The sequence below is a fragment of the Triticum urartu genome, chromosome 6A (assembly GCF_056163025.1).
Source record: "Triticum urartu cultivar PI428250 chromosome 6A, HENAU_Tu73, whole genome shotgun sequence".
Classification (NCBI taxonomy): Eukaryota; Viridiplantae; Streptophyta; class Magnoliopsida; order Poales; family Poaceae; genus Triticum; species Triticum urartu.
Window position 1 is genome coordinate 587575112 of NC_141878.1, and position 19755 is coordinate 587594866.

The 19755-nt window shown below is 47.3% G+C and overlaps 1 protein-coding gene across 9 annotated transcripts; it reads right to left on the minus strand.

The window, feature by feature from the left end:
* Positions 1-217: 217 nt before the first annotated feature.
* On the minus strand, positions 218-7455 carry LOC125515484 (serine/threonine-protein kinase PCRK1). 9 transcript variants are annotated; one of them, XR_015609052.1, is made up of 7 exons: positions 6615-6978; positions 5877-6292; positions 5069-5329; positions 4790-4912; positions 2584-3134; positions 1381-2271; positions 218-1206 (listed from the first exon to the last, which is right to left on the minus strand). XR_015609052.1 is itself a non-coding variant. In XM_087529043.1 (6 exons), exons 1-5 carry the CDS (start codon positions 6721-6723, stop codon positions 2613-2615), a joined length of 1431 nt encoding a protein of 476 aa, XP_087385169.1. In that variant the 5' UTR covers positions 6724-6978; the 3' UTR covers positions 218-2271; positions 2584-2612. The 9 variants fall into 9 exon arrangements, 7 of the variants coding, with proteins under 7 accessions (XP_087385169.1, XP_087385171.1, XP_048536919.2 ...); XR_015609051.1 differs by having other exon boundaries at positions 1356-2271; XM_087529043.1 differs by having other exon boundaries at positions 218-2271.
* Positions 7456-19755: the final 12300 nt, after the last annotated feature.

Consider the following 19755-nt stretch of genomic DNA (forward strand, 5'->3'; position numbering starts at 1 on the left):
CTTCTGGCAAAAAGCTTAGCACTATAGTGTAACCCGTATTGCCAGACCCTGTCTGACTGGTGGTAGAACCTCGAAAAAGAAGTGGATACACCACTTTGGTCTCTTCCAAATGACTCTTTTTTCTTTCACTTCTATTTCATTCATGGAAGCACATGGAAGTTGAGACGTAAGACAGTGTTAGGTAACTTATCTAAAAAAAGAATGTGTACAAGTAAGATGAAGCGAGAATTGTAACATATAAGCTTCTACCCTCTTTCATATGCGCCTTTCGGCTTCGGTTTCGAATAGACCATCACACATATAGCTTCTGCTTAACACCAAACGATGCAGATGCTCCTATCGCCTATACATACTAGTAAACGGCTTCTTGAGGATGGGAAGGTTTTTTTTTTTGTTTCTTCTCTACAAATGCTTGCGGGACACCGCCGTCATCCTTACCTATCCATATACTTTCTTTTCCGTTCATCATTTAGGCATCTCTTTCCGTCGTTCGTCACCGGTCATGGGAGACGAATACCGAAGCAACATCCAATAATTTTTGGTCATGGGAGACGGATACCGAAGCAACATTCAATAATTTTTGCGTGCGCCGCTCTGGTCGTAAGATCTGAAAGCGAGACCTCCGTGATCATTTCATACGTGGCACAAGAATCACACGGTTTTTTATTTTCCTATTGCTGGCCACACACATGCACGAGCAAGCAAGTGCTTCTGCTCTTTCAAAAAATAACAAATTCAGTTCGAACCGCATAACCGAATCTTGTACTGTCCCACGATGGAGACCGATTGTTAGGCCACGAAAAGAAAGCAGATGGAAAAGAAAAATTCATAATGAAGCTAATTAATTAATGAACGTAGGGTCACACAGCGACCGATCTTAGTCAGGGTGACTTGGATCCGACACGGCCGGCATCAGTCATCACCCGTCCCGTTCCTAAATGCTCGGTGAGAGGGGCCTCATTGTTCATGTCAATGTGACGTGTTTTCTGTTCAGAATGAAAAAAAGGAGGAAAAGAAAAATTATATATAGCACTAATTACATGAAGAAACATCCAAAGCTGATGACGGCGACGAGGAGGAGGAGGAGGAACGGCCGGCGTTGGGGGACGGCGCGGCGGCGATTGGACCGAGAACCGAAATTTTCCACCTTTCTTCAGAACCTAACAATTTTGGTGACCTCTGGACGGTTTTTAACTCTGAAACTTTCTGCGAAGGGAGAAAAGCCATAAACTAGTGAGGAAAGGAACTGCATGAATGCTGCCGGATTTCTCGGCAGGTAGCCCTCGCCATCGGTGGCGACTGGCACAAAGCAGCGGCTGCAAATGGCAAACCATGTGGCAGGTCCGGCAGCTCACCATCTGCTCCACATGTCACACATACCCTGCACCTGGTTTTTCTGAAGATGATGCACCAGCGTCACACAAACCATGTGCTAATCTCTGAAGATGATGGGCACCAGGAATGGTGATGGCCTTGACAGGGCAGGCATATGAGATGTCGGAAGATGAGAGTGAGATGAGATGGACCTCACCTCCCCTCCTCTTCTCTGCATCCACAACGAGGGGGGAGAAAGGCAGGGTTCCTGGGGGCCAAGTCGATTCTTCGTCGACAGGCGAATCGGACGACCGACCGGTCCGATTCGTCGAAGCCGAAAGGAGCCCCACAGTTGCTGCCCACCACAGGAAGATCTGCCTCCAATTCTGCTCCACCCATATGCACCATGTCGCCGGAGAAAAGTTGGGGGAGGATGGAGATGTTCTGATGATGGAATGGAAAGTGTTCACTGTGCAGAAAGTAACAGAATTTCTTTGGTTCCAGCCAACAGTGCAGTACAATCTACAGCAACAAGGGAACAGCAGAATGAGACCGGCACCAGGAACTCATTTTCCTCTGGCGAAATTTCGGTATCGGCATGATCTTTGCTGGATTATTTGCGGTGGAGATTTTTATCATCATCTGTTCTCTGGTAACAAATGATCAATCATGTAGACAGTCCGATGGAAAAGTCGAGCTGACCTGTAGCCTCCCCTATGTATGTGCTAGCACCAAGAAATTCTCCCAGTTGTACAAAGCGGTCTCTTTCTGATGTGAGCATCTGGGTCTGGGTCTTATCTGAGCAAAAAGGATGGCCGGCAGGAATGTAGCTGTACCACCCAGCATCAGATATTCAGATCATTCAGCAGCCCAACTCGAGATAAGGCGCATCCTCCTATTGGTGGGCAGAAATCCACTAGGTTCAGGTCACATCTTTGCTTGAATCCGAATCATTCCCTGCATACAACCCTTTCCACATGAAAAATGACAGTTTTTGAGTTCTTAAGAAAAGAAAAGAAAGACAGTTTTTGAGTTGTGCACAAACAAGATTAGTACTCTGCTAGAAAGAAGAGTTCACAAGATGGAAGGCTCAAACTGGACCAAAATCACAAACGACCTACTGATTCACAACCTTGCAGCTCAGACCAGAGTAATACACAAACACAAGACGGCTCAAGCATAAATCTACAGGACCAAAAAAGTTACACGCTGCAGCGCAAACCGCGCACCCGTTACGAACTTTATATCTCTATGAACAGCTATACTTACAGTCACAGGCAGGAGGGGTGGCATCCATTTCAGCAGGTCTTAATGATCTCAGGTTTCCAACCCCGCCACACGATCTGGCGGCAACCGAACTTGAATTCCTGAAGCCTCCTCTTCAATGACCCTTTCTTGGTCCGCTTCGCTCCCAGTCCGGACACCGAGCCATGGTAATGCAGTGGAGGCTCCGGCGGGCCGATCTCGACGCTGTCGACGATCTTCTGCACCATTTCATACACCTCGCTCATCTTCGGGCGCGACTTGGGTAGCCGGAGGAGGCAGCGGTTCGCCACGCCGGCCAGCCTCGTCATGGACTTGAGGTTGTAGTGTCCCTCGAGCCGCGGGTCGACGATGATGGGGAACCGCTTGATGTCAGAGATGTACGGTTTCACCCAGTCCAGGAGCTTCTGCTCGCCCTTTGGGCGGTTCCGGTCGATGGGACGGCGGCCGGTGATAAGCTCGTAGAGGAGCACGCCGTAGCCCCATATGTCACTTTTTGCGGTGAGGCGCCCGGTTTGCATGTACTCCGGCGCGGCGTATCCTAGAGTTCCAACAACCTGTGGAACCATGAGTATTTGATATGTTAGTTTAGATGGACGATCAAAGATGTATCAAGTTCAAGTTGTTCTGAACTAAACAAACTGGCAATAAGAGAACAAACTTCACAAAACTAGTACATGGAGAATCTCCTACAGTTTCTAAAGGGAGCTAAAGCAAGCACTTTAGGGGGGCTCCAGGTAGCAATGCGTATGTAGCTATTGCTTAGGCTCACATAGTGTATCATAAAAAGAAATAATATGATTTTCTTTTGTGCAAAATGTATTACTAATGAAAGCAGGGTATAACCAAACTAATTTTTTTCTTTTCGAAAAGGAGGCGTACCCCCGGCCTCTGCATCTCTTGATGCACACAGGAAAGCAGGGTATAACCAAACTAATGTCTTCCTAACAAAATACCAGCAAGTTGTTTGCCAAATTGTGGCGCAGGAAAGCATGCATATCACCCTACTGTAGTTGTTATGGTAGTTAGGATGAATACTTTTAAACCGAACTCTTGTTACTTGTAGACGCAGTTAGCTTTATCTGAAGAAGAGAGATGTGATTTCTTTAATGGACATCATTTTGGCTAGTGCTGCACTGTGAAGCTGCTAGAAGAAACATATATAGCTCTGACTAACGCTTCAAACTGAAGTACTCACTCCTTTCCAGGACTTCAGTTGAAATTTTCAAAAAATTAAGAATATGATTGTTGAGCACTTCAGAAACTAAAACACGCACACTTAAGCATCAATAGCATGCACCGAAACAATTATACCATTTGAGGTGGAGCAACTGGGTATCCATTTTCCAACTTCATTAAAAAGGAACCATGTTTTAGGAAAAGTTATCCCTTATACCATTTTCCACTTATAGTTCAAAGTTGTACTAGGAACTAAACAAAGTGGCAACAAGATAACAAACTCCATAAAACTAGTACATGGAGAATCTTCTCATACTTCTAAAGGGGGCTAAAGCAAGCACTTTAGGGGAGCTCCAGGTGGCAGCGCGCACAGAGCTACTCTTGCTTAGCCTCACACAGTGGGACCCATCTGTCATAAAAAGAAATGACATGGTTGTCTTTTGTGCAAAATACATTTTTTTAATGAAACCAGGGTTCTGTACTCTATACCCAACTAACAAAATAATAGCTCAATTAAGATATGGTAATATATGTCCAGCAGATTCTTTGCCAAAATTTCCAGCTTAAGCTCACAAAATCACTACTCTTGTCACTTGTAGATATAGCTGGCTTTCAGGCTTTGTATGAAAAAAGAGAGGTGCATTCTGAAGCTGCTACGGCTGTAGCTGTCATTGATGCTTATTCAAGCTGAAGTATTCACTCTTTTCTAGGACTTCAGTTGTAATTCTTGAAAATTTAAGAAGTTGATTGTTGAGAACTTCAGAAACTAAAGGTACACATTTAAGTATCAATGGCATACACCGAAACAATTATACCATTTGAGGTGGAGCAACTGGGTATCCATTTTCCAATTCCAACTTCATTGCTATCAAAAGGGAACCGTGTTATAGAAAAGAAACATCTTGGCACCATGAGTACCCACATCTTTAGAACATCATACATTTTGCAAGACCGATAATTGTAAAGACTATGTAACAGAATGCTGTCAGAGCACATTAGTGTAAAATAATTCTAGGTCCGTAGATGTGCGTACCGCTGTGGAGACATGGGATAGCCCTTCTTGTGGTCCATGCCTAGCCAACCCAAAGTCCGATAACTTTGCATTCCAGTTCTCATCTAATAGAATGTTAGATGTTTTCAGGTCTCGGAAAATAACCTGCATGCATATTGAAACAGGTAAACAGAGTGCGACTTTCTGTACTGCATGTGTTCCTTATTTTGCTGAATGTAATCAAGCAGTGATGTTGATACCAGACAAATGTTTCACATTCAGTTAGTTTTTGTATTGATCAGCCTAAAGCAAATGAATTACCTGAAAGTCCATCTCCTCATGCAGATACTTCAGCCCACGGGCAGCATCGAGAGCCACTTTCAATCTCATTGGCCATGACAGAGTTGAAGTTGACCTACTTGCCAAGTGGTCATCCACGCTTCCGTTGGGCATGTATTCGTATACCAGAAGCCGCTGCATTCCCCGCTCATCGTCGTCCGCGCAGTAACCTATTAGTTTGACAAGGTTTGGGTGCTCAACAATCCCAAGCACGTTCATTTCTGTTAACCATTCCTTCTGCCCCTGAAGAAAGATGAATAATAATATATTAGGAACCACAAACTAGTGACTCAAGCTAGATTACAGTGCAAGTGTCTTAAGAGGGACTCATCAAGCAAGTGGAACTGAAATGCTAGTATAATATGCTCCGTGGTTTGCTCGAGTACTGCTACGCTTTGTTTACAACTTCAGTTTAGTTGTTGTTGTTGTTCCTGTATGCTGGCACTGGTTGACTCACTATACCCTAGGCTAGACTAGAACAACATGCTGTATAATACTACATGGAATGTGATGCAAGGAATTTCACAAGTATAAACTACACCGCATTTCCCGAAGCAACCAGGGCCTACTGAATGGATTCTTCCCATAAGAAGCAATTAGTTCAGGAATCCTGGATTGGTTTCAAGATCTCAAGTCTAAAGATGCAGAACTTAAGTCCAAATTATATTTGTTGCGATGAATGAGTTATAATTCCTCTTGGTAATGCATAAAAGTGGATTGTAAGACATATATACAGTGTGTATCTGCTATCTGACTGTCAGGAATTACAGGGCAGTGAGAGAGAACTTGCCTGGACCCCCTTGCGGTTCAGCTGCTTGACGGCGATCTCGACGCGCTCGGTGGGGTCGTCGGAGCCCTTGATGACCCCCCGGTAGACGCAGCCGAAGCCGCCCTCGCCGACCATGAGGGAGCGGCTGAAGTTGCGGGTGGCGGCCTTGAGCTCGGGGAAGGTGAAGACCCGGAGGTTGGCGGGGCGGTCGGTGAAGCTGGGGTACTGCGTCCGGCGGATGGACTCGGCGCTCATGTCGGAGACGTTGATGGAGTTGAGGTCGGAGCCGGAGCGCGGGTCGCCGCCGCGCTCCGTGGATTCGGTGCTGAAGGAGCGCACGGAGGCCGACATGGCGGCGCTGGGGCCCGTGCGCTGGTCGTCGTCCCTTGACTTGCCGTCCCCGTGCAGGAACGGCAGGCACCTCATCGCCGCTGCTGCTGTGATGGAATGCGGTGGCGATTCAGTCAGTTAGTCAGGGGAACATCATTTGATGCTTTGCTTGAAACATGACGAACACAAATCTGAAAATTCAGGTTTGGGAAAGGATGATGAGTAAGATTTCGGAAAGCATGTTGTTCTGTCAGGCAGGCAAGACGGGATACAGAATTCTGAACTGAAAAATGCTCTGTTTTCTTCAGGCAGTGTTTCTTCCAGATTCAGTGTAAGGATTCAGTAAGGATACACGGACGGAATTAGCAATACAGTAGCAAGAATTCTCAGCGTGGCTTGCTTGTGTAAATTCAGCAAACGAAACCGTACGTGCGGGAGCATACAAGAACTGGCACAGATGAATGACAAGTAGTCGTAGTTGAACAAATCTGAATTCTTGGCATGGAAGAAGGAGTCTGCACTGCCATCCCGAGCTCATCACGCCATCTTACTAGTGCTAGTACTAGAAGGTGAAACCTTGATTTCACACCGAATTGAAGTAAGCTAAACACACGCGCAGGCGGCACGCGTGAGAATTGAATCTGTAGGCCGGCGAGCGGCCGCGATGATCCAATTGATGGAGCCTCTCTGCTAGGTAATCAATCTCCTGCCGAACCGAACCGGGGCCGATCTCAGACCATGGAAGGATGGCAGAGCGGAGCGGAGGCGGGGGTAGTGAGTAGAGAGGATGAGTTGCGGCGACGAACCTTGGGAGCGGTGCGGTTGCCCGCGACGAGGCGAAACCCGAGCAGCAGCACGATTCCTCGGGGCCGTGGGTCCGATCCGGGCAGGAAGGGAAGCGACGGGGAAAGGGGGGCGAGGAGGGTGATGATAGGCGCACGGGCGCGCGCACGCGGAAGGCGGGGGAGGGGACGGTGGACCGGACTGACGGCGGAGGGAAAGGGAAGGGAATGGAAGGGAGCAGCCCGGTCAAAGCTGGGTTGGGAGGGATGGAGGCCCTGGACAGGACGGCTGGTGTCGCTCACCTAGTGAGGTAAGGGACGAGGAGGAGGAGGTGGAGGTGGAGGGGCAAGGGGGGATGGATGCCCCTAGACCTGGCCCTGCCCTGCCGCGCAAGTGGGAAGGGAAGGGGAGGGGAGGAGGAAGAAGACGAAGAATTCTGTCAGTCAGGAGTAGGAGTAGGAGTAGCAGGGGTGGGTCTTCTTGGTCGTCGCCGGCGTTGTCTGGCTCCCTTCCCTTGTGGACGTGAACGCGTGGGGCGACGCCAACAACCAGGAGGATGCCGCCAGCATAATCATTCGCTTAAGTTTTTTTGCATTTACACTGCAAGATATGGATACTCATGGTCATGTCACATGACAGATTTTTCTTTCCAAAACACCTGTACGTATCTGCATGCATGCATGCAACCAACCGTACACTCGTCTTTATTAAATTATTACTCAACATGACAAAAAAAGTTACACGGATCAATCCAAAGCTACCTTTTTCTGCCGATCCTCCGTCGCTACAGTGACCTACAAAGCTTCATGACGTGCCTGACATCGCACCAACACACATCATCCGCCCCGCGGCGAGCAGAGAGCACAAACAGGCTCTATTGTCTCTCCCCACTCACCGCATGCACACACGCTCTAAAATCCGCCGCCGCCATCTCCCATCGTCTCATCTTTAGAAGGGATCAAAAGGTCGAACAGCCGACGATGCCAAACAACGTCACCACCCTACGCGCATCTGCCGCCAAGACTTCGTTGTGCCACATCGTCGTTAATGCGGCAAATGCAACACCGCACCACCTATTGGCTCCTCCAGCCAGCGCCTGCTCCAGAACAACGCCCCTCGGAGGGAAAACGACACCTAAGGAGCCGACATCATCAAATCCCGGAGACCCGGATATAGGGCTACCCCTGGAACAGCCCGAGCGGGGTGATGCAGAATGGAATAATGATGTGTCCACAAGGAAATGACGTAAAAAACGCTGCCATTGTCTACCATGCATGACCGAAGTCGCCACGGGTTTCATCGGCATTTGCGCCACCACCCCGACTCCGCAGTTGACTGGATTGGCGTGGAGCCACGCCGTGAAGACGCACGCAGCCGCTGGAACTCCGGTAGAGGACCTTCAGCCGCCTTGCACTGACCCTTCCACGCGTCGCCGGCTGGCCAAGGGCCACACCGCGACTGATCTGAACATGGATCGAATCCATGACCACCACCACCAACCATCGCTTGAGAGCACGCTGGAGACCAATCGGCACTGACCCTCTTGCCATGGAGGTGAGCGCCGCCACCCGACCAGGAAAGTCCACCGTGGCTGCCCGCGCTCGGTGGTGGTCTAGCGGACACCACCCGCCTCCCCAGAGAGGATCCCCCATCAATGGCCAATGAGATCGTCGGCCGCCGCCCCCTTCACGGGCGCCACACGGGCTCCGGGAGCGTTGAGAAGAAAGCGAGCGAGAGAGGAGGGTGACGGGGGGCGGCTAGGGTTGGGCTCTCTTGATGCCTGATTGGCACGGCCTTGATCACGCGATACAGACTTGTTTCTTTTTGGCCGAGACGCGAGCGTCAGCGTAGCATTCACGCGATGAGCAAAACTTTCTTGACTAATTAATCGGCCCTGCGATGATTAATTAGTGAGATCGATGCTTGCCAGTAAGCAAGCAACACTCCCGTGTCCCGTCTCGTGTGTACTCACCTCCCTTCTGTTCCAGGTTACTATTGTACGAATGTGGGCATTGGTTGGTTGGTTGGTGGGGGGTGGGAAATTCGGCTCACCGATCAACCACCCCAACTAGACTAGCTAGTACTCCGGAACGCATATATTCGTCTTGTACCTCTTCACATTCGTCGTTGGATCCAACGCTTGGAAGCCGCGTGTACCATCGTACGGTCTCGAGAAAAAGTAGACCAACATCACAGGCTGGAGTGGATTGGCACTGCGTGTACATACTGTACGTGGCGACCAGACGAGCAGCTGGACAGCGAGAGGCAGCCAGCAGCAGCTGGATGGATCCACTTTGCTGCCTGCCTGAGCCTGACACGGCGACACCTCATCGCCGGCGATGAAGGTCGTCACGGGCGGGCTCCATGCATCCACATCCACCGACTCGCTTTAGTGCGCTTTTTTCGTTCCGGCCGGGGTCTGCTGATCCAGTTAATAATTACTCGCTTTAGTGCCCTGCATGAACCATCATGCATGAGACCTTGCTGACCTCGCGCATGCAACAGAGCACAGCTCGCCGGAAAGGAACCGACGGGAGGTAGGATAGGCGGTGGAAGTGAAGGGAGCAGGGCACGCAGCGGTCAGGCCAACTCCAAGACCCGAAACGAAACGTCCGGATTTTATTCGTTTGGTAGGGAAATGGGGCGGCGTCAGGCTGTTTTTCTAGGTGCGCTAGCAGTGCGCCTAATGCGCGGCCGCATCTGGTCCGTCACTATCGGCCGTAGTGCTTGTGTGCACATTTTCTTAACCGCCGAAAACACATTTCTTTTATTTCACAAACGACGTTTTGATATATTGTAGTACATGATTCACCAATTCTTTGCTAGAATAACAAGAAAAAAAACCCACAATTAGAAACTTTTGAAAGATATTCAACTTTCATAACTGCTTCGACTAGTTGGATTAATATCTTCTTCATGTCTTCATTGTTGACCTGCGACTTCTTGAACTTGCACACTTCCTTCTTCTTCGGTTCTAAAGAAGCAGATGTTGCTTCACATCTAATCTCATACGTAGTCTCTATTCTAGCGAAGAGTGCTTGAGCATCTATTAAATTTCGTTCTATCAATAGATCGATGTATTCTTCTTCCCAATACTAAAACTTGCATCCATCCTACACACAAAATTGGCAAACAATGAGTTACCGAATTTGCATTGATCCGGTGAACATCCGAATCAAAAGAAACACATACCCCTTTTTTTTGCACTTGAAGAACACCCATCCGGGATGTTCCGGCATGGCAAAAACGCAACGCACAACCTTTCGCGGGCAGTCGTCGCACTTTACGACCTCCAACGATGAGTCGGCGAGCCACCGGGCCAGCGACGAGCCTGGGCGATGGTCGGGCTCGTCTTTGCCGGCAAACCGCCGTCAGGATAGATTTGAGCAGCTAGAGGCGGAGTCAGTACTTGCATGCGCCGCGGAGGATTGCCTTGGCGGTGCGGTGCGGTACCCGACCAATCCATGGCAAGCCGCTCGGATGCGCCAAATTGTGTCGCCGAAGTTCTAGTGGTTGCCCGCCTGCGCCCGAGCAAGAGAGGCACAAATCTGGTGGTCGTGCTTGCGGAGCGGGCGGGCTGGACAGTGAGGTGGCCGGGAAAATGGGCGGTGGCAGCTATTGTGTATGTGTGTGGGGGGGGGGGAGTGGGGTAGGGGAGGGTAATAGAACAAGGGGCATCTGTGTCGCCGACGAGCGGGTCAGGGAAAGACAGGGGCACGCATCCTGCCCGTGTCATTTCGACGCAAACACATTTCAAATTTGGACGAAAATCGGACAAAAAAAAATAGACGCTTGTTCATTTGCTTCGGTGCGTTGGGTCATGTTTTGTGTCCGTATATCGTCCGACGGGCGCAGCCCGACTATTTGAGATTGCGTGTTAGAGTTGGCGTTGAACGTGGAATGGACGGACGGATAGACGGACAACTACTGTCGAGCGAAAGGGAAAGAAGAGGCGCCGTAAATGGGAAGGAAGCCCTGGCTTTGTCCGCCACGCAAGTAGGAAGACGATGAAGAAGAAGAAGACGGGCAAAGTCTCCCGGTCGAGTCTCGGTCGTCGTCGGCGCTGGCTCGCTCGTGAACAAGGCCAGGGGGGGGGGGCACGTGGGGCCGGGGGCTCGCATCGCAGGGGTCCGGGTACACGTGATGCTCCGTTAATTGGGTACAGTAATTACAGCAGCATGGACGTCGATGTAGCGTTTTCGCACGACCACGTCTTGGCCCCGGATTGGTTACAGCATCAGCCTCGACAGCATCGTTTCACAAGCAAAAAAAGACAAAGAAAAAGAAAAACCAGTGCCGACCGAGCTGATTGCAGGCTTGCAGCTTTGCAGTAAGACGCGAGTGATACTGTGGCCTGCGTTGCTGAGATGGTTTTGTTCGACGAAACGTTCTCGATTCATTAGCCTTGTGATGACGACGATGATCGGCTTTGGAGCATCGTTGAATGTTGATGCTTGCTTACTGCTCCCACCCCCGTCCCGTGTGAACTTGTTTTATTTGCTTCCTTTCAGGTTAACAACTTCTTACACAGACACACTCGTGTGACTTGTCCTCCTCGGTTGGTTGGACGGAGAAATTCGGCTCGCCGATCAGCCACCCCGACTAGCTAGTGTAGCTACCGACATGCTCGGCCTCGTACAGTCGTACGGTGATGGACACTTGTGGTAAGCAATCCAAACTTGGATGAAACCAAAAGAAGATGCGAGTATTACCTTGTCCGGTTTTGCTCCACAGCCATGGACCATGTATGCATGGCAGCATTTGTACCACGAACGATCTCGACGAAGAAAGCAAGGACCTAAACACGGGTAGAATTGGGTTGGGTTTGATTAGCACTCGGTGATCACGTGGCGTTTGGCAACCAGCTGAACCAGTCCAGCTCAGAAGGCGAAGGCCCTTCCACCTCATTGATAGGCCATATGATGGATCCCACGGGCTCCATCGACTCGCGTTTGCCCTTTTTCGTAGACGATCCTATCTGCATAACTGCATTCGTCATGTGTTGGCAGTCACGTGCAATACGGAGTAGCGCAGCACCAGTGTCGGTACACGTACGTGCAGAGCTCCCGAGCGTATTCAGCAAAGTGCCCGTGACAGGCAGGCAGACACGCGGGGCATACATACATCCACGTGTTACAGTGAGCCAAGCGTGTCCGTGTGAGCAACAAATGATGGGTACTCCGTGCGTACTCTCGTGCTGTTTTTCCACAAAGACCGGCCGGTATTTCGAGTTGCGCCAGCCACCCAGGTGGCCAGGGAGCCAAGTGATATCCAAGTCGATCACACGTGCCACGTCGGTATCGTGAGTCATCGATCGAATGGGGGCTAGCTGCTGATTTGTCCACCCTGGAAATGTGTACTACTACTACTACTGTTCCACGTATAGTCTGGTTAAATTCTCTTGTTTTTCTTTATCCACGTCAAAAAATGTCTCTTTTGCTTTTCTTTCTTCTAGATAGACTAGACGTGCCCAACTTTTGGCGTTGCCCTGCTTCTATTCTGGACGGAGGTGCGCTATACATTTCATGGACCTGGATGTTCGAATATTTCTGACGAAATAAAATGGTAGTACGTCCATCACAACTTCAGAAGAAAGAGCAAAGCTCAGTTAGCAGTATTTCTTTTTTGATAAAGCTGCATCTACCTACTTACATTAAATACCTATGTAAATTTCCTAACTAACTCCCCCCCCCCCCCCCCCCCCCCCCCCCTCTGTTTTTCAAGGGGATGGCCCCCTTCCTCTCCAATCCTCCAATACAAATCCCCCAGCTGGCTGATTACGTTAAACATGTGACAAAAATTTCGTAGGTGTACGTAGCATCACCCATTTTTCTTTTTACCAGTAGAAGGCTCATGAGTAGGTGTGCGTTTGTCTCTCGTCCCTGTGTCTCTCCTCCGAGAAAAGACGAGTTAGGTTTCTGCCTCCCGTTGACGGCGTCGTTGATTTGCCACATCTGCCCTTGCCGGTGAGAGAGCTTCGTTTTTAAGTGCTTCTTCAAGTTTTGTTAGACTTTATGTCCTGCTCAGGAAGATGAGACAGTGGCTGCTTCGTCTGGCGTTCGAACGGCATAGCGGACGCGCATCCCCTTCTTTGGCGGGCCGTCGACGAGGCCATCTGTGGCCCACCTAGTGAGTGTATGGCCGCGGCAGCCCTCGCAATAGACGTCGGCAAGGTGGAGTCGATCGCACTCTCCGATGCCTCAACGGATGGCCTGCTACCCCGGGTGTCACATCCGCATCGTCGTGGACATGGCCTCCGACCATGATGGATCCGTTGCCGACCTCAAACCAGCCGGCATCGTCAAGGCTCTGGACTACGACGAGGAAGAGTAAGGCATGGGAGACGTGCAATGCCTAGAGTACCGTGAACCGGTGTGTGCCCATGTTTTAGCCTCGCCAACGACCGGAGGAACACTTCTAGGAGCCCGACCGGCCGCTGAACATGAACACGGCGGAGCCGGACGAGTTTCACTTGGACTAGATTTCACGTTGTAATTGTATGGACTTGAGGATTCTTAATTGAGATATCTGGTGTGAAAGTGATTATTTGAGGCGTGCGGGACACTATCCGTGGACGCGCCCGCCGGTGTTTGATGGATCGGATTTGGTGTGTCCGGCTGTAGATGCTATGATCACGAGATATACAAACTTGAACTGTCACGCGATAAATGAAACTTTCTTGACTTTGGATGTTTAATACTCCTACCAAGTACGTAGCATTAGTGAGATACTTGGAGGTACTAAAAGTAGCACTCGCGTTGCGTCCCGTGTGTACTCACGTCCTTTTTGTTCCGGGTTACACCTGTACGACCGTGGTGTTGGTTGGTGGGAGGGGCGACATTCGGCTCACGCGCCGTCAACCACCCCAACTAGCAGCACTAGCTGCCTGTTCTGTATAGACACACAACACTCGGCACTCATCGTCTACCTCTTGACATCCATCGTTCCAACGCCTGAAAGCCGCGTGCAGTACCGTCGTACGATCTTGTCTTCCCATGGAAAAGAAGACCAAGGTCACAGGTTGGAGTATGTGTACATACTGTACGTGGCGACCAGACCAGCAGCTGGACTCCATCGATCGATCAACTTTGCTGCCTGCCTGAGCCTGACACGGCGGCGATCGACACCTCATCGGCCGGCCCCGGCCATGAAGGTCGTCACGGGCGGGCTCCATGCATCCACCGACTCGCTTTACCATGACCGGCCGGCAGTCACGTGCGTGCACGATCCACGGAGTAGACTGAGGCAGTGTACACGTGCGCACTATCGAGTCGAGCATCTCGCTCATCCGGGTGATGGTCCGTGAATGAAGAACTTGCTGCTGGCCTCGCGCACGCAGCACAGCAGAGCTCGCCGGAAAGGAACCGACGGGAGGCGCGATGGATGATAGGCGGGCGCACGCGCGGAGGAGGGAATGGTGGACTGGACCGACGGCGGAAGCGACGGCAGCGGTCAAACCTGGAATGGACGTATGGCTGATAGATATTTTCTCCTCTTGCCCAGTCCACCATTCCTACTGGATGGGATATATATTTTCTCCTTTTATATTTTCTTGCAGAGGGAGTAGTTTTGGTTCACAGCCATATGTGCATGGCAGCATGGACCTAAGCACGGGCTGGCTAGGGTTTAGGGTTGGATTAGCACTAGATGAGCACGTGGCGACTCCAGCTCAGCCGGACAGCTTGCCACCTCATCGGTCGTTCATGAAAGATGTCACAGGCTCCATGGACTCACTTTGGCACTTTTCCGTCAGATGATGATCCCATCTTTATCGTCCGTCATCTGTTGGCAGTCACGTGCACGACGGAGTAGCAAAGCACCAGGTGTACCAACACGTACGTTACGTACGTGGAGAGCTCGCATGCACGCTGGCCGTCCTTCTCGACCGTATTCAGCTTAATAGCCCGTGACATACACGTGGGGCATACATCCACGTGTTACAGTGAGCCAAGCGTGTCCGTGTGTACAACTAATGATGTGATGGCTACGCACGTACACTCGTGCTGTTTGTGTCAAAAGATCGGTCGGCCGGTAATTTTTTTTAACACAATATATAGACGCAAGTGATTATATACATGCGCATACACCCATCTCTATTAACGCGTCACATGCACACCCAACCCCTATGAACATCTCCGAAAGATTGAGCCGGAGTATCATCTTGAAATTTATGAAGTCACGTATGTACCTCGTCGTTGATGGGACGTCTTCTTTCACTGAATGCGCATCACCGGAAATCTTGAAATAAATTCTGGACTAATTGCGAGCATCAGAACTTGAACCCTAATAGATTGGAGATACCACAGTCCCTCTAACCATCCAACCACAGGTTGGTTCGCGGCCCGTCGGTAACTGTAATTGCGTGAACCAAACCTAGCTTTGCCTGCCGGGAATCCAAGTGTAATCCAAGTCAATCACATGGGCCAAACTGATATCGTGAGTCGTCCATCGAATGTCGCTAGCTGCTGATTTGTCGACCCTGGAAATTCCACGTATAGTCTGGCTACATTCTCTTGTTTTTCCTTCCGCTTCTAGATCTGGACGTGCCCAGCGGTTCGTTTGGCGTCGTCCAGCTGGTTCCATTGTGGACGGGGATGCACTATATGATCTGCTCTTTAGGTGAGATCGATAAAATAAAATAAAATCATATTTAGGCAATTCGAAAAATTCTGAAATTATTTGACAACATAACTATGGTGTATGTTTACAACTAATAAAAAACAGCTCAAAACTCAATTTACAGTGAGAGGTACAAAAAATGACAAACTAAACTATGAATAGTGTACATCAAGCATGCATGTGTGTCTACAGGGGCGCATCCAGGATTTAGGTATAGGGGGGCCAAGCCAAGTTGGCAAAAACAAATCGTGCAACGCAAAAAAAAAGGTTCCCCTGTACTATAGTACTGTTTTGTGTCAACACTACTAAAACATAGCTAAATTGATATTAATTCAAATTTGCCTTTACAATTGCCAATAAGATCGAAATATAAATAATTTCATCAGAAGATAACCTAGTTTTACTCTTCATTACCACATCGTAGATCAGACAATCAAAGGAAATTACAAATGAATTAGCATTGTAAATCACACCATCAAAATAATTAAAATTGAATGTGCAATTTGAACTCATATTAAACGAGAATTCAGAGGGCTTTGATAGTGCTAACCTTGGAGCTGAACCACTAGAGAATTGACAGGCTGTATCTGTAGGACGATTTGCCTGTCGCGCAGCTAGTGCCCCCTGATTTAATCTTCTTCTTTTGTTGAGGATCTCCACTGATTTAATCGACCTCGTGAGTTAGAAGTGCAAGAGGCGGCGGCCGCCGGCAGCGCTAATGGCCTCAGGTCACACGTTAATCATGTCGAGGCCTTTTTTAAGCAACGACAGAGGAGCTAGCGGGTTGGAGAGCGGAAGGAGGTAGGCCGTGACCATGCGTGGGCTCTCTGATGGGCCTTTTTCTTTTCAGATTTTATTATACTCTCCGTTGGAGTTAAGGGGGGCCAAGTACATGTATATTCACCAAATCCGGTCGCTGATTACTCGTGCTTCTGAGTATTTGTCGATCGTTAGGGGGGGCCAGGCCCCTGCTCGCCCCCCCTTGGCTCCGCCACTGTGTGTCTAAGCTAGATCCTACACTAGTTGTCATTTCTTTTTCTTCTTCCTTTTTTTGCTTCTTTAGAAATGTTGGCGATTTAAAAACAATTTGTCAACTTAAAAAATGTTCACGATTTTGATTTTCTTCTCAAGCTTCAGAAAACATTTACAAAGTTTAAAATTATTCCCGCATTTCCAAAAGTATCCCAAGTAAAAAAAAGCAATATGAAAAACGATCCTAGATATGACAAATGTTCACAAATTTGAAAATGGTGATAAATTGAAAAATTGTTCATGAATTCAAAAAATGTTTCACGAATTCTAAACAAAAATCATGAATTTAAAATATTAATCAAATTGCAAAAAATGTTTACAAATTCAAGAAATGTTTACAAATTCCAAAACTTGTTCTTCGATTCACAAAATGTTCATCGGCTCAATAAAATAAAATTATGTTCCAGAAATTCAAAACATATTTAAGAGTTCGAATGTTCATAAGTATGATTTTTTTTCAAAAATTATAGAAAAAGCTCCCGAGTTTCTGAAAAGTTCACAAATTTTATTTATTAGGTAAATTAAGAAAATGTTCAGGAATTAATAATAAATCTAAAGTTTAAAAATTGTTCATGAATTGAAAAATGTTCACTTATTTGTAAAAAATAATGAATTTTAATCATTCCTCGGTTATCAAGAAAGTTTACGAATTAAAAAATTATTCACTACTTAGAAAAAAGTTCATGAATTTGGAACAAAAATGTGATTTAAAAATAGTTCACAATGTTTTAGAAATATCAATTAATATTTCGGAAGGAAAAAAAAACAAGAAAAAGAAAAAAAGAAGGGGAAATTGACATAAGAAAGAAGCATTACAATACTATGTCGCCGTGCCTCTCTGGAGCACGCCTATGTCTCGGTTAGTGTGAGACATAGGGCTAGTTTGCTTGTAGTCCTCGGCTCCACGCCTTGGTAAAAGTTGAGCCTCGCTTGTGCTTGAAAAAATATGAAGAAAAGTGCTTGGCCAGGCTGACCTTGCTTGATGTGTTTGGATGATGTCCCCATCCAGGCCTATCAGGCAATAAAGAACCATTGACCCGTCACTTCATCAATTAGCAACCCGTGGATAGTGGATTTAGCGTCCCAGGCAAGCGTCAGGCTTCTGATTCTGAGCGCCTGGGTCAGGCTAACTAGCATGCCTGGTACTCTAGCCAAGCTAATGAACATGGGATGCTTCAGGCCAGGAATATTGAGAACACCAAGCAAACAACCTTCAGACAGATTCCAGGAAAAGTCAAGGACAGGCAAATGTTTGCCAGGACTCCAACCAAACTAACCCGTAGTGCAGCCTCGCTTGGGCGAGCGCGAGACTGGGTCGGCCACGTGCACGGGAGGCCAGGCCACAACCTCATTTTTTATTTTTATTTTTCACTTTTTTATTTTATTTTTTACTTCCAAAAATTCTAAATATAAATATTCCAAAAAGTTACGTAAAATATTTGAAAAATGTTAATCAAGCATTTTAAAAATATTAATTGTGTATATGAAAAATGTATACAATGTGCATGATTTTATCATGTACTGAAAAATATAAACGTGTATAAAAGATTTCCTGATATATAAAAAAATGTACAACGTACATCGAATGAAAGTAGACATAAATAACATATATTTTAAAAAGTTAATTTTGTATTTAAAAACATTAAACAAGTATATAAAAATGTTTCCGATGTATAAAAAATGTATAATTTTGGAAACAAATGTTTACCACTGTTAAAAAATGTTTGCCATGTATTTTTAAAATTTTGACCCTATTCAAAAAACTTTTCAAAACTTCTATTTCAGTAAAGTATAGCCTGAGTATTTGAAAAACGTTCATGCTGTGTCAACAAAAATGTTTCACGTGTACAATAAAAATGTGCATTGTGTTCTGAAAAATTTGACATATGTTGAACACAATAGTAACCGATAAAAATGAACAAAGAAACAAAGAAAAATGAGGGAAGTCATTGAAAATCAAAAAAGAAACAAAGAATACCGATGAAAACCACGCAGAAGTATAAAAATAGTGAAAAACAAAAAAGAAGCAAAGAAAAGCGAAGAAAACAAAAAGGAAATAAAATGCCAATAAAACAAAGAAATAAAAGAAAAACCTAGTAAAAACCGAGAAAGAAACAAAGAAACTGAAGAAATGATAGAAAAAAAGAAAACCAAGGAAAATGAGAAAACAAATGAAAACTAAAAAAGAAACAAAGGGAATTAAAGAAAAAAGAAAATAAATAAAAAACCGAGAGGAAAACCACTAGAAAAGAATGAAAAAAGTGAAAACCAAGAATGTATCAAAGAGAAACGAAGAAAACCGATGAAAACTAACAAAAAACTATGTGCAATGCCCACGTGTGATACAAACTGGTAATCATGCAAAACGGACATACACATGGTGTGAATGGCTCATTGGGACATGATATAGGTTGTTATTATGCAACAAATGAGCTTGGAATATGAGTCTAAAATGAAGCATCTGCATTGTCTGAATCCGACAAATCGATGAACTATTTGTATATGAATTCATCAAGCTCCGCGTTCTGAATGTCATTAGCAAAAGAAACTAAAAGAATCGGACATTTCATCAAGCACAAAGATATAGGTATATGTCCGGGGAAGTAGGACTTATCGAGGGGGCGTCCAGTTGCTGCGATCGTGTCTGGGGCGGCAAGGACGACTGGAGGGTTTTGGGGCCGATGGTGGCGGCGCTGTGGGTTGGGGATGGCGGTGGTGCTAGGGAATGGATGACACATACAACGTGGAAGAGAGGAGAGGAAGAGGGGAGGTTGGGCTACGGTTGGTGACTATCTGGAGTGATTTGGGATGTGTCTGAACTATTAGATTTGACGTGGCGGACACGTCCGGGTTTTCCCATACTGCTCCACATATGGGTTGGATTTAAGGGGTGTCGGATCAAGCTGGCAACCGTTAACTGTTACCCGCATTCCCGTGGGTAATTAATCTATTAAGGGACGGGGATGTGGCAACTTTAATGCCCACAGGGAAGCTGATGGGTCAAATACCTTATCCAGTGTGTAAGACAGGGATGGGGATGGGATAGCATTACCCCTGCCCGTTACCCGCCTTACCCGTGAAGGTCTTATATGTGGGCTCTAAAATTAGTAGAGTCTAGGTAATTACCATCCTTACC

What these genes read in the sequence shown, in the direction of transcription:
- LOC125515484 (XM_087529043.1), bottom strand. Translation starts at nt 6,723, where the DNA reads ATGAGCTCGGGATGGCAGTGCAGACTCCTTCTTCCATGCCAAGAATTC. An exon ending in TGAACCGCAAGGGGGTCCAG is followed by an intron (nt 5,330 to 5,876) that starts GCAAGTTCTCTC and finishes ATCTTTCTTCAG; the next exon opens with GGGCAGAAGGAATGGTTAAC. An exon ending in TATCCCATGTCTCCACAGCG is followed by an intron (nt 3,135 to 4,789) that starts GTACGCACATCT and finishes ATGGTTCCACAG; the next exon opens with GTTGTTGGAACTCTAGGATA.